The 15,186-nt window shown below is 34.7% G+C and overlaps 1 protein-coding gene across 6 annotated transcripts in view; it reads right to left on the bottom strand.

The window, feature by feature from the left end:
- Positions 1-15,186, bottom strand: part of SLC4A10 (solute carrier family 4 member 10) — a 301,713-nt gene that overhangs the window by 115,985 nt on the left and 170,542 nt on the right. For all 6 annotated transcript variants that reach the window (XM_046019396.1, XM_046019394.1, XM_046019392.1 and 3 more), the window contains exon 6: positions 4,277-4,465. In XM_046019396.1, coding sequence (XP_045875352.1) covers positions 4,277-4,465 — 189 coding nt within the window. The remainder of the gene's footprint in view (positions 1-4,276; positions 4,466-15,186) is intronic.

The following is a 15,186-nucleotide window of genomic DNA, read 5'->3' as shown; positions in this document are numbered from 1 at the left end:
TCATTTAACACAAGTCTTATTTTTATCTTGAGAAAGTCCTTCTAGTTTCAAAGAATTATTGACTATTCTTGATATATTTATTGTGAGTACTTTCCACCCATATCTTTTTCAAAGTTTTAATGTTAAAGAAAATATTATTTTTCTATTATTTTTTGCTGTTGTTTTGCCAAATGTAACTGTCACTTTTTATTGAAACATCAGAATCAGACATTTAATTCTCACAGTTTTGATGCTTAATGAAAAGTGAAAGTTAAACACAGCATGGCGGCATTCAAATGCATGGTGAAGCCATAGCATCCCACAACTTAGCCCTTAAGAGAATGTGCAAACACCAAGAAAAAAAAAATTATACAAAGAAGTAAAGCTAACATATTTAGAGGTGAGACTGACAAATTATCACAAATCACTAAAGAAAAGTTACAAACAAAATAGCGCAGACTTGGGGAGAAGAGGAGCAAGGAAAACACTATCTTGCATATCAAATCTATAAAATGGGGAATATCCACATTTGAGACTCAGACTGAAGTATCTGAATTTAGTTAACTCTTGGGATTACTACTAAGGTAATAATGCCCAAAGAAAAGTCAATTAAGGAAGTAGAATCTTTATTCTATGTGACTCTTTTAAACTTCTTTACATAAATATCAGTTCATTTTTGAGGGAATTTTTATAGTTTTGCCCCAAAAGTGAAAGTATATTAAAAACAAGAGGGGGCTTATTTTTATCCCTATGCTGGGGAAGGAAAATATTTTCTGGTTTCAACTTTCTAGAAAATCCTCATCCCATTTAATTCCCATTATATAATCTTAAAAGAGAAAAGTCCATTTTTACATGAAATACTCTGCTGAACAAAGATTTTTTTGTAAATAATATTATTTTCACCTTTTTGGATTTCTTAAAATCCTTTTGCATCTCTCTGTACTACTGCACAAAAAAATAAATCTCCATTGCATATTTTGAAACAATGTCAGATCTATATTTATGGCTATGAATTTCGATTTGTTTGTTTATGTAGAAATTGTCAGTTTTTAGAGTTCCTAAGTAGATTGAGAACCTTAGTAATAAAGGTCTTTCACACTTTTTTTCACTTCTGGATAGGAGATTTATCTCTAAATTGGTGAAGTCTATACATATTTTCAGAATTCTCAACACACATAATTATGTAAAGTGTATGAAGAAGCAAAACAGAGTCACGAGGAGGTGTTATAAGCCTAGGCTTAGAAAACCATTTCTGACAGCATACTCTACAACAATACTTAATTGGGTATATGAATCTTATTAGAAATGTTTCCAAGTTTTTATTACCCTAATATGTGTGTGCCTCAAAAAGATCTCTATGTTTAGATAAAGGCTGATTATACAGATGGTGACAGAATCACTTCAGAACTACTCACATTCCAGTTTTCAAAAAAACTAAGCATTTGCCTCAGTAAGGCAAAAAGTAGCCTTTCAGAAAACTTTGTATCTCTATGTATCTAGATGTAGACTTGTGATTCAAGGCTATAATTCTGTCATTTCTTCTCATGTCTACCAGAAATTTAAGGCAGTATCAAATACTGTGTCTAAGTCTACATGATATTACAATAAATTAGTCATCCAGTAAATTCATTACCTTCTTCCTTCCACAAATAAAATGTAATAAAGTCATTTTATGGTAAACATTATTCCCAGTGAAATTTAAAATATAAATTATGGCTAGTTCACAATCCACAAGCCTTGCATTTTTTTTCAAAGATTTTATTTATTTATTGGATAGAAATCACATATAGGCAGAGAGGCAGGCAGAGAGAGAAGGGGGGAAGCAGACTCCCTGCCTAGCAGAAAGCCCGATGCGGGGCTTGATCCCAGGACACTTAGATCATGACCTAAGCTGAAAGCAGAGGCTTAACCTACTGAGCCACCCAGACGCCCCCAGGCCTTGCATTTTTAAATAAATATATATCCTTCTTCTAGACATACATTTTATTATATGATTTCTATTAAAAGTAATCAAATGAAGGCAGAATTTTTAAAATGCGCTTGCATTCAGACATAGTTAATTCAGAGAAATATTTTAGCAAGGTCCTCGGAATCATGTAGACATAAGCCCAATGTCAAAATTAGTAAATATCTGAATCTGTTGCTTTAATATCATCATACCCAAGTAAGTTCTAGTATCATAGCTTAATAAAAGTACTACATTTAGATTAGGTCTCAGAATATAAAAGCTTCACCTTGTCATATTTTTTTTAAGATTTTATTTATTTATTTATTTATTTACTTATTTATTTGACAGAGAGAGAGAGAAATAGCGAGAAAGGGAACACAAGCAGGGGGAGTAGGAGAGAGAGAAGCAATCCTCCCGCAGAGCAGGAAGTCAGATATAGGACTTGATCCCAGGACCCTGGAATCACGACCTGAGCCAAAGGCAGATACTTAATGACTGAGCCACCCAGGCATCTCTATTCTGTCATTTTTATGTATAGCATATTTTAAAGCAATTTGTGATTTAGAATATGAATATATATTGAATATATGATGTGATTTAAAGCAAAGCATAAATTCTTAAAATGCTCAGTGGAATCTATAAATACAGGTTGGTATATGTTATAAAGTACTTAATTGAACTTACTAAAGTTCCTCTTGCTACACAAAAGTAATGTTCCTATGAAACACTTCTTTCTGAAAGTTTGCCTCGTACCACTTCATTTTTAAGACCTACAAGAGTATAATAACAGTTTTTTTTTTTAATAAAAGCAAAATCCTCTCTGGATTTCTTTTGGTTAATGAAAATAGGTACTAATGCAGGTCTTTCATAAAAGTGAAGTTGCATGGGGCTCCTGGGTGGCTCAGTGGGTTAAGCGACCAACTCGATTTCAGCTCAGGTCATGATCTCAGGGCCATGGGATTGAGCCCAGCATTGCACTCCATGCTCAGAAGGGAGTCTGCTGGAGATTCCCTCTCTCTCCCACAGCCCCTCCCCCGATGTGCACACATACATGCGTGCCCTCTCTTTCTCTCTCAAATAAATAAAACTTTAAAAAGAACCAAAGTGAAGTGGCATAACATGAATTTTCAGAAAGCAGGAATACCTGTATATGCACAACTAGAGACTGCTATATGACAATGATTTAAAAAATCAAAAAGTATTTCAAAAATCATTTTGCCATTAAGAACTGGTTCTGTGCTCTGAAACAATAGTACATCTAACCATCTTCATTGATTTATCAAAGCATTTCCTCTATATGCATATATTTGATTCAGTAGTAGGAAAATTGGTTTAAAAATCCCATTTAAAGCACAATGTGGAGAAAACTCATTTTCATGCATTTGTATTTAAGGCATCACTACAGCTATTGAAAGTAGGAGTGAAATGACATAAAATAGTCCATGCTGAAATATACATGCTTTAAAGATTTTGTGCAAGTCAGAGTCTTTCTAGTACAACATTTGAGATTACTTTTCATTAATTTTTATCTTTTAAAACTGGGACTTTGTGCAGCTGATGAAAGTCTAACAAATTCCTATCATCCTCATAACTTTATCTTCCTTTACAATACTAATGGAAAGGATAGATTCCTAAGCAACTTCTTTAGCATAAACGATGAAGGTTCAAAGAAATACAAGGAGAGAACAAAATACAAAAGAAGGATAAAAGAGTCTGAATGCACAAGCCTTAGAGTAAGTCATAAGTGCCAAAAAACAGTGATTGGTGTCATCTGTGTTGGTATGTGAAGATAGTAAGTACACTGTGGCTCCATGGGCATTGAAGATGTAGCACTGCAAACATCATTGAGCCTATGAACTGGAAATCAGGCTTAACATACTGTAGAGCCACAAGCAATGTTCTAGTTAGTCTTTTTAATCATAGCCTCTCATGGAATTTGTTGACTATGATTAACATGAAAACATTAGCTCTTTTCCACAAACAGTAACTGGTGACCATTATTCATTTTAACTTTAAAAAGCCATAATTCAAAGCATTATATTACATTCTTGGGTTGTGGGGTGAAGACGATGAAGGAGTTGCATTGGAGTGTGTAACTGCTTATTACATAAAAGTTTCCTCTGCATTATTTCATGAGCATTTCAGGAAATTTAAATTCTTTGTTAAAATTTCTACAACTTGATATTTGAAAATCAGACTATATATGTATAAAAAAGAAATAACTCTACTATAATGATCTGTATTACAATAGATCATTTTCAAATAAAATATGTTTTAAAGAATTTGGAAGCACTTTGAAATTTCAGATACCTATAATAAACATAAAAAGTACAATAAAGAAACATTTACCATTTTTATCCATGGAATTTGGTTCTGATTGTTTCTTGCCAATATCAGCAAAGGAACGAACTATGGGAATTCTATTGGTGAGTTTTTTCTGATTCTGGTGATGATGCTGTTTCATCAGTGCCTCATGAACCCTATGGCGTACATCCTCATTGAGCTGACCTGAGCTCACTTGTTGGTCAAGGACCATATCTGAAGAAGGAAGACAAAAAAAGATTAGCACAGTAGATTAACACAGTATGCAAGCAGCAAACCACTGAGTCCAAATATACATGTTCCAGATAACATGATTCATCTAAAAATAGAATGAACTCCTTTAAAAATCTCAAAAAGTTGTGACTTTTTGTTAAAACGTTGCACAAAAAAGATGGGAAAATTTTTACTATAAACCATGCAACTTTAAATATGTAATAACTTCATGAAGTATTATTTTTAAAATGGACATAGTTGCATTGTGAGCAAGTGCTTTATATTCTCTATTATTTATATTGATGGGAGAAAACAGTGGCAGGGGTAATATCATATAATTAGTATGTTTAAAATTGTAAAGTGGTTTATGTTTATATTTTAATATGGTTTTTTCCCTTTTTCTAGTAGAAAATGATTTCCGTGTTTTCTCTTTAAGTGAACAAAAGTCCATCTGAGCCTGGGTGGCTCAGTGTGTTACAAGCCCCTGCCTTCAGCTCAGGTCATGATCCCAGTGTCCTGGGATCAAGCCCCACATAGGGCTCTCTGCTCCACGGGGAGCCTGCTTTCTCCTCTCTCTCTGCCTGCTTGTGATCTCTATCAAATAAATAAATAAAATCTTTAAAAAAAAAAAAATTACTGCGGCTGAGGTCGAAGAGGTTGCTGCCTGCATTCTCCTCAAGGATTTTGATGGATTCCTTTCTCACATTGAGGTCCTTCATCCATTTGGAGTCTATTTTCGTGTGTGGTGTAAGGAAGTGGTCCAATTTCATTTTTCTGCATGTGGCTGTCCAATTTTCCCAGCACCATTTATTGAAGAGGCTGTCTTTTTTCCATTGGACATTCTTTCCTGCTTTGTCAAAGATGAGTTGGCCATAGAGTTGAGGGTCGATTTCTGGGCTCTCTATTCTGTTCCACTGATCTATGTGTCTGTTTTTGTGCCAGTACCATGCTGTCTTGATGATGACAGCTTTGTAATAGAGCTTGAAGTCCGGAATTGTGATGCCACCAACTTTGGCTTTGTTCTTCAATATTCCTTTGGCTATTCGAGGTCTTTTCTGGTTCCATATAAATTTTAGGATTATTTGTTCCATTTCTTTGAAAAAAATGGATGGTATTTTGATAGGGATTGCATTAAATGTGTAGATTGCTTTAGGTAGCATAGACATTTTCACAATATTTATTCTTCCAATCCAGGAGCATGGAACATTTTTCCATTTTTTTGTGTCTTCCTCAATTTCTTTCATGAGTACTTTATAATTTTCTGTGTATAGATTCTTAGTCTCTTTGGTTAGGTTTATTCCTAGGTATCTTATAGTTTTGGGTACAATTGTGAATGGGATTGACTCCTTAATTTCTCTTTCTTCAGTCTTGTTGTTGGTGTACAGAAATGCAACTGATTTCTGTGCATTGATTTTATATCCTGACACTTTACTGAATTCCTGTACAAGTTCTAGCCGCAGCAACATCTTCCTAGGAACAACGGCAAAGGCAAGGGAAGCAAGGGCAAAAATGAACTATTGGGATTTCATCAAGATCAAAAGCTTTTGCACAGCAAAGGAAACAGTTAACAAAACCAAAAGACAGCTGACAGAATGGGAGAAGATATTTGCAAACGACATATCAGATAAAGGGCTAGTATCCAAAATCTATAAGGAACTTAGCAAACTCAACACCCAAAGAACAAACAATCCAATCAAGAAATGGGCAGAGGACATGAACAGACATTTCTGCAAAGAAGACATCCAGATGGCCAACAGACACATGAAAAAGTGCTCCACGTCACTCGGCATCAGGGAAATACAAATCAAAACCACAATGAGATATCACCTCACACCAGTCAGAATGGCTAAAATTAACAAGTCAGGAAATGACAGATGCTGGAGAGGATGTGGAGAAAGGGGAACCCTCCTCCACTGTTGGTGGGAATGCAAGCTGGTCCAACCACTCTGGAAAACAGCATGGAGGTTCCTCAAAATGTTGAAAATAGAACTACCCTATGACCCAGCAATTGCACTACTGGGTATTTACCCTAAAGATACAAACATAGTGATCCGAAGGGGCACGTGTACCCGAATGTTTATAGCAGCAATGTCTACAATAGCCAGACTATGGAAAGAACCTAGATGTCCATCAACAGATGAATGGATAAAGAAGATGTGGTATATATACACAATGGAATACTATGCAGCCATCAAAAGAAATGAAATCTTGCCATTTGCGACGACGTGGATGGAACTAGAGCGTATCATGCTTAGTGAAATAAGTCAATCGGAGAAAGACAACTATCATATGATCTCCCTGATATGAGGACATGGAGAAGCAACATGGAGGGGTAGGGGGATAGGAGAAGAATAAATGAAACAAGATGGGATTGGGAGGGAGACAAACCATAAATGACTCTTAATCTCACAAAACAAACTGGGGGTTGCTGGGGGGAGGTGGGATTGGGAGAGGGGGAGCGGGCTATGGACATTGGGGAGGGGAGGCGAACCATAAGAGACTATGGACTCTGAAAAACAACCTGAGGGTTTTGAAGGATCAGGGGTGGGAGGTTGGGGGAACAGGTGGTGGGTAATGGGGAGGGCACGTTTTGCATGGAGCACTGGGTGTTGTGCAAAAAGAATGAATACTGTTATGCTGAAAAAATAAAAAAATGGAAAAAAAAAATTAGCAGGCTTAACTCCAGAGGAGCCTGAGGGCAAGAGGAAACTTGAGTCCCCACTCCTAAAAAGAGCATTCTAAATAATTCAACTGAAGACACAGCAGTTTGAAAAGTGCCTGAGATATAGGTGAAGGAAACTTACTGACTAATCTTAGAAAGTATACTAGAGAGGCAGGAGATTTCTCTGAGAGCAAAAGCACTAGCAGGTGCCATTCCTCTTCCCCTCCCCCAGCGTTGGCAGCAGGACATTGGTGGGAGCCAATTCTACACTCTCTATCTACCCTGAAAGCACTCTGTGCCTCACCTGAGCATTCTCATATGGATCCACCCCACCCAACCCTCTTGTCTCTGCAGGCATTCCTTCAAAGCAACTCCTGACTGGATCTGACTCCAGAAAAAGAAAACAAAAGAAAAATAAACACAGGGGACTATATCAACCTAAAAAGCTTCTGCACAGCAAAGGAAATCACCAACAAAATAAAGACAACCTCCCAAATGGTAGAAGATATTTGCAAATCATTTATCTAATAAGGGGCCAATATCCAAAATACATAAAGAACTCATACAAGTCAACACCCAAATAAATAAATGAACAACCTGATTACACAGGACCTAAAGAGACACTTTAAAAAAAAAAAAGAATACAGGTGGCCAATAGGCACAGGAAAAAATGTTCAGCATCATTAATCATCACAAGATGTAAATCAAAACTACAATGAGATATCTCCTTACGCCTGTCAGAATGGCTAGTATCAAAAAAGACAAACAACAAGTGTTAGAGAAAATGTGGAGGAAAGGGAACCCTTGTTCCCACTGTTGGTGGTATTGTAAATGGGTGCAACCACTGTGGAAAATAGTATGGAGGTTGCTCAAAAAATTAAAATAAAATTACTATATGATCCAGTAAGTCCACTAATGGGTATTAACCCAAAGAAAATGTAAAAATTAATTTAAAAAGACAAATGACAAATGCTGGGATGCCTGGGTGGCTCAGTTGGTTTAGTGTCTACCTTCAGCTCAGTTCATGATCCCAGAGTACTGGGTTTGAGTCCCATATTAGGCTCTTTGCACAGCAGGGAGCCTGCTTCTCCCTCCTGCCTGTGTGCTCACTCTCTCTCTCTGACAAATAAATAAATAAAATCTTAAAAAAATAGATAAATGCTTCCCCATGCTTATTGCAACATAATTTACAACCAGCAAGATACGGAAGCCACCCAAGTGTCCATTGATAGATGAATGGATAAAGATATGGTATATATGTAAAATATATACCACATTATATATATATATATATATATATATATATATATATGACATTATATATAACACATTATATATATAGAATATATTACATATATTCTATATATATATGTGAATATTAGCAATAAAAAAGAGGGAAGGCTTGACATTTGTGATAACACTGATGGACTTAAAGGATATTATGCTAAGTGAAGTAAGTCAGACAAAGATAAATACCATATGATTTCTCTTACATATGAAATCTAAATAACAAAAGAAATGAACAAACAAACAAATAGGCTCTTAAATATAGAGAACAAACTGCTGGTTGCCAGCACAGAGGTAGGTAGAGAGATGAATGAGATAGATAAAGGAAATTAAGAGATACAAACTTCCACTTATAAAGTAAATAAGTCATGGAGATGAAAGGTACAATATGGGGAATATAGTCAGTAATATTGTAATAACATTGTATGGGAAGAGATTGTGACTATACTTATTGGGGTGAGCAATGAGTAATGTATACAATTGCTGAATCAATAAGTTGTACACCTGAAACTAATATATACAACTAATATAGTTGTATGCCAACTATACTTCAATAAAAATTTTTTATACTTAAATAATAATTTTTAAATTTTTTTAATTTAATAAGCAGCCAATTCTGATTTTAGAAAAATAATCAAAGTTGCAAAATAATTTATACTGTATAATTCCACTTATGGCATATATGCACATACAGAGAAAAGACACTGTAATGATACATACCAAATTGTGTAAGAATGGGTAGGGGTAGGAGTAAAGAGAAACTTTAAAGTTTTACCTCAGAATTAGATTGAACCATGTAAAACTACCATTTTTGAAAGTCAAAAATGGTTATCAGCAGTTTCATAACATTTTAATTTTTTGCATAAGGAGATTTGTGTAATAAAAAATATTAAAGGACACTAACCAATCACAAAAGTATCTCCTTTTTCAAAACGAGGGGATTTGGAAGAAAGAAATAAATGAAACAGGATTTTTAGGGCAGTAAAAATACTCATGATAGGGCGCCTGGGTGGCTCAGTGGGTTAAAGCCTCTGCCTTCAGCTCAGGTCATGATCTCAGGGTCCTGGGATCAAGGCCCGCATCGGGCTCTCTGCTCAGCAGGGAGCCTGCTTCTCTCTCTCTCTCTGCCTGCCTGTGTACCTGTGATCTCTGTCTGTCAAATAAATAAATAAAATCTTAAAAAAAAAATACTCATGATATCATAATATTGGATACATGTCATTATACTTTTGTCCAAACACAAAGAGATGATATAACACTCAGAGTGAATCCTGATGTTAACCATGAACATTATGTGATACCAATGTGTCAATGTAAGTTCATCAGTTGTAATCAACATAACATTCTGGTGGGAGCTGTTGATAATGAGGGAGGCTATGCATGTGCAGGATCAAGGGTTTATCGGAAATTTCTGTATCTTCCCCTCAACTTTTCTGTGAACCTGAAGCTGCTCTAAAATCTAAATTCATAATTTAAAAACAACCTCAGTATAATTAATCTGTTCTAAAATGATCTAATATTAACTCTACTGAATTTTTTTGAAGTACTAACTCCTTATATAAACAAGTACATCAAAGTGAATTGCCTTCCAAAGTCCTACTTAATGCAACAAAAAATTGAATATTAGCATAATTTTCCCAAACAAACAATGTTTACTTCAGTGTAAAAGGGAAGGACTAGGGAAACAGACTTGGGTCACTGTACCACATTCTAGCTGTGTGATCTTGTAAAGCTGGATAACCTGAGGGTTCTTATTTATAAAAAGGAGATAATATCTATCTCATATGCTGTAGGCCTAAGGACATAAAGCACCTAATGGACAGATTAGAATATTGAGACCTTGAGTAAATATTTCCCAGTACAAGATTTCCTTTGCAATTTCCATTAAGTAGGTTATGGGTCCCTGGTTTTGATTTTGTGGTGGTTTTAATGCATTTGTATTTATTTGTAATCATATATCAAGTGGAGGCAAAGTAGAGTATATTAATAATGGAAACCTCAGAAGAGGTATATAAGCATATATATACACACACATATGTATAAAACATTACAGATATAAAAAATTTAGATATAGATCACTTATCACTAAGGGAAAGAAGTATGTACCCCACACAAGATACCCCTAGGTCTTGCACCAGAGAAAGAAGTTCCAAAATGCCCAGCTTTGAAAATCAGTGGGGATTATGTTCAGGGGAAACACAGGGCATAGGGAATGAAGGTTCTGCTTATGTGTAGAACAACATAAGGCTTATGTGTAGAAAACAAAGGGCTTATGTGTAGAAAACAAAGGGCTTATGTGTAGAACAACACTCCATGGGACCCAGCATAAAAAACACATTTTGAAAAGAGCCTAGATTATAGGTGAAGGATATTTACTTGCTAAACTTAAAGCTACCAGAGAAGCAGAAGACTTTTGGGATTCTCTCCAGGGATGGTATGCTGATAGATGTCACTGTTAGTGACTCCTTCTGGCTTACTGACACCAACAGTGGTAGATGCCATTTTTGTACCCTCACTCTAATGACCTAACAGTGGAAGTAAGCATCCCTGCCCCCTTCAACATCCCCCAGCTGTTCATCCAGCACCACCAGAGCCAAGAGGCATACTCAGCCTACACAAGGGATATCCCTTGAGCAGCAGACTCAAGTGTCCAAGAGGGACTAAATTTCTGAATCACAAAGTTCTAAAATAATCCAAGAGATAGCCTGAGAGTCAACCAAGAAATAGGGTAAGGTTAAGTGACAAGGTTCAACTCCCACACAGAGCCACTCCTTCAAGACAGCTAGAGATAACTGCTCCACATAGCACCAGAAACAAATACAGAAAATCAAGCAAAATGAGAAAACAGAGGAACACATGTTCCATAAAGTAACAAGATAAAAACCACAGGAAAAAAACTTAATGAAATAGAAGTAATTTACTGAATAAAAAGTTTAAATTAACGGCCATAAAGATATTCACCAAAATCAGGGGAAATATGAGTGAACACACCTAGAACTCCAACAAAGAGATAGAAATATAAGAAATTACCAAATAGGACTCATAGAGTTGAAGAATATAATAACCGATCTGAAAAATTTACTAGAGGGAATCAAAAGCATATCAGATAACACAGAAAAGCAGATCAGTGACCCAGAAGACAGGATAGTGGAAACATTGAAGCAAAAGAGCAAAAAGAAAAAAAGGACAGTTTAAAATGTGATGACAGCTTAAGGGACCTGTGAGAAAACAGCAAGCATACTAACATTCATATTATAGGGGTCCCAGGAGAGAAGAGAGAAAAAAAAGGGAAACAAAAAAAAAGTTATTTGTAAAGACAATGGCTTAAAAGTTCCCTAACCTGGGAGAGGAAACAAACACTTAAGTCCAGGAACACAAAAAGTCCCAAAAAAGATTAATCCAAAAAAGATCCACACCAAGATGCATTGTAATTAAAATGCCAAAAGCTAAAGATAAAAAGAGAGTCCTAAAAGAGCAAGAGAAAAACAACTAGTTACATTCAAGGGAAACCCCATAAGACTATCTGCTGATTTTTTAGCAGAAACTTTGCTGGCCAGACAATAGTAGCATGATATATTCAAAATGCAGATAGGAAAAAACTTTCACAAGAATGCTCGACCTGTCAAAGTTATAATTCAGAATTGAAAAAAAAAAAAGGAGTTTCTCACAAAAGCAAAAGCTAAGGGAGTTCATCACTTCTAACTCGACCTTAGAAGCATTGTTAAAGGGACTTCTTTAAGCTAAAGAGTAAAGACCATAACCTGAAATAATATATAAAATAAAATCTCTCTAGTAAAAACAAATATCTAGTAAAGGTAATGTATAAACTACTCATAAAGCTAGTATGAAGGTTTTTAAAAAAAAGTAGTAAAATCAACTATTATCTACAATAGTAGGTTAGGAATACACAAAAAATGATGTAAAATATGACTTCAAAATGATAAAACACATTGGGGGAGCATATTTAAAGTACTTTTAGAAGGCAGACAAACTTAAGTGACTATCAATTTAAAATAGACCACAATATATATGTTATTATATATGAATCTCACCATGACCACAAACCAAAAACCTATACTATACTAGAGATACCAAAAAAAAAAAAGGAACATAAACAGAACACTAAAGAAAGCCATCAAATCACAAGGAGGGAAAAAAAAAAAAAAACAAGAGAAGAGAAAAGAAACAGAACAATTACAGAATAGGGCAGGCAGGGAATGTGATAAGAAGGTACATCAATGACTTTAAAAGATATTTATTTCAGGAATGAAATAATGGTTGAACATCTGCAAATCAATCAATGTGACATACATTAGCGAAATGAAAGATAAAAATCATACAATCATCTCAATAGATGCAGAAAAAGTATTTGACAAAATACACAATTAATGATAAAAACATTCAACAAAGTCAGCATAGGGAAATGTACTTTGACATAATAAAGACCATATGTGACAATCCTACAGCCAACATCATATGCAATGGTGAAAATCTGAAAGCTTGTTCTCCAAGATCAGGAATGGAACAAAGAGGCTCATTCCTGTCACTCTTAGTCAACTTAATATTGGAAGTTCTACCCATAGCAGTTAGGCAAGAAAAAGAAATAAAATGCATTCAAATTGGTAAGAAAGAAATAAAACTGTCACTATTTGTGAATGTCCTGAAACTCTATGTAGAAAACCCTAAAGCCACCAAAAACTATTATAACTAATAAACGAATTCAATAAAGTAGCAGGATACAGAACTCTGCTGCATTTCTATAAACTAATAATAAACTATCAGAAAAAGAAATATAAAAAAAAATCTCACTCACAACTGCATCCAAAAGAATAAAATACTTAGAAATAAATTTAACCAACACTGTACAGATCTATATTCTGAAAACTATACAATATTAATGAAAAAAAAGAAGAAAACACAAATAAATTAGAAGTTATACCATGCTCATGGATTGAAAGAATTAATATTGTCAAAATTTACATTCTACCCAAAGCAGTCTACAGATTTGATGTTATCCCTATCAAAATAAAGTGGCCTCACAGAACTAAAATAAATATTTTTAAATTTGTATGGAACCACAAAGACCCCAAAAGCCAAAGCTATCTTGAGAAAGAATAAAACTGAAGGTATCACCATCTCTAATTTCAAATAACACTACAAAGCTATAGTATTCAAAAACAGCATGATACTAGGACAAAAACAGACACATAGATCAATGAAACAGAATAGAGCCCAGAAATAAACCCATGCATAGACAGAGGGTCAATTAATCCACAACGAATGAGGTAAAAAAATACAATAGGGAAAAATAATCTCTTCCATAAGTTGTATTGAGAAAACCACATGCAGAAGAATGAAGCTTGATCACTATCTTACACCATACACAAAAATTAACTCAAAATGGATTAGACTTGACTGTAAGACCTAAACCTTAGAGCTCCTAGAAGAAACTTATGCAACTTAGGCAGTAATTTCTTTGACATTAGATGTAGGAACATTTTTCTAGATTTGTCTCCTCAGGCAAGTGCAATAAAAGTAAAACTTAATGAATGAGACTTCTTCATCAAACTAAAAAGCTTTCACAAAGCAGAGGAAATTACCAGCAAAACAAAAACGCAACCTGTTGAATGAGAGAAAATATTTGCAAATCAAATATCTGGTTAAGGGCTAATATCCAAAATATATAAGGAACTCCTACAACTCAATAGCAAAAGGCAAAAAATTCAATTAAAAAAATGGGAAAAAAGACCTGAATAGACATTTTCCCAAAGACATATGGATGGCTAACGGGTGAATGAAAACATACTTATTACTAATCATCAGGAAATACAAAACAGAACCACAGTGAGATATCACCTCACATCTGTTAGAATGACTAGTACCAAAAAGACAAGTAATAACAAGTGTTAGTAAGGATATGAAGAAAAGGGAACCTTTGTGCACTGTTGGTAGGAATGCAAATTGGTGCAGCCATTATGGAAAACAGTATTTTTTTTTTAATTAAAAAAAAATCATTTGATTCAGCAATTCCTCTTCTGGATATGTATCTAAAGAAAATGAAAACACTAACTTGTAAAGGTGTATTCAGTCCTTTACAGTTTATTGTAGCATAATTTATAACAGCCAAGATACAGAAGCAAATTAAGCATCCATTGACAGATGAATGAATACAGAAGATATGATTTCTATCTATCTACCTATCGATCGACTGATCTATCTAGAATGATAGAATATTATTCCGCCATAAGAAGAATAAACTCTTGCTATTTGTGACAAGATGGATGAATCTGGAGGGTATTATGTTAAGTGAAATAAGTCAGACAGAGAAAGACAAATACTATAAGATTTCATTTATATGTGTAATCTAAAAAATAAAACAAATGAACACACAAAACCAAACCAAACCAGACTCACAGATATAGAGAACAGACTGATAGTTCTCCAGGAGAAGGCAAGTTGGGGGGAGGCAAAATTTGTGAAGGAGATCAAGAGATACAAACTTCCAGTTATAAAATAAAGAAGTCATGGAGATGTGATACATAGCACAAGGAACATGGATAATATTATATTAACTTTATATAGAGACAGACATTAACTAGACTTAGATGGTGATCATTTCAAAATGTATATAAATGTCAAACTACTCTGTTGTACACCTGAAACTAATATATTATGTGTGCCAAATATACTTCAATTTAAAAATCCAGAAACCCCAATGAAACTATGAAACAATTAATTTCATTGCTTCACATAAGAGAAAATCAAAATCGGGCTG

This window comes from Meles meles, chromosome 9 (assembly GCF_922984935.1).
Source record: "Meles meles chromosome 9, mMelMel3.1 paternal haplotype, whole genome shotgun sequence".
NCBI classification, from domain to species: Eukaryota; Metazoa; Chordata; class Mammalia; order Carnivora; family Mustelidae; genus Meles; species Meles meles.
This window is presented reverse-complemented; position numbering and strand designations above follow the sequence as displayed.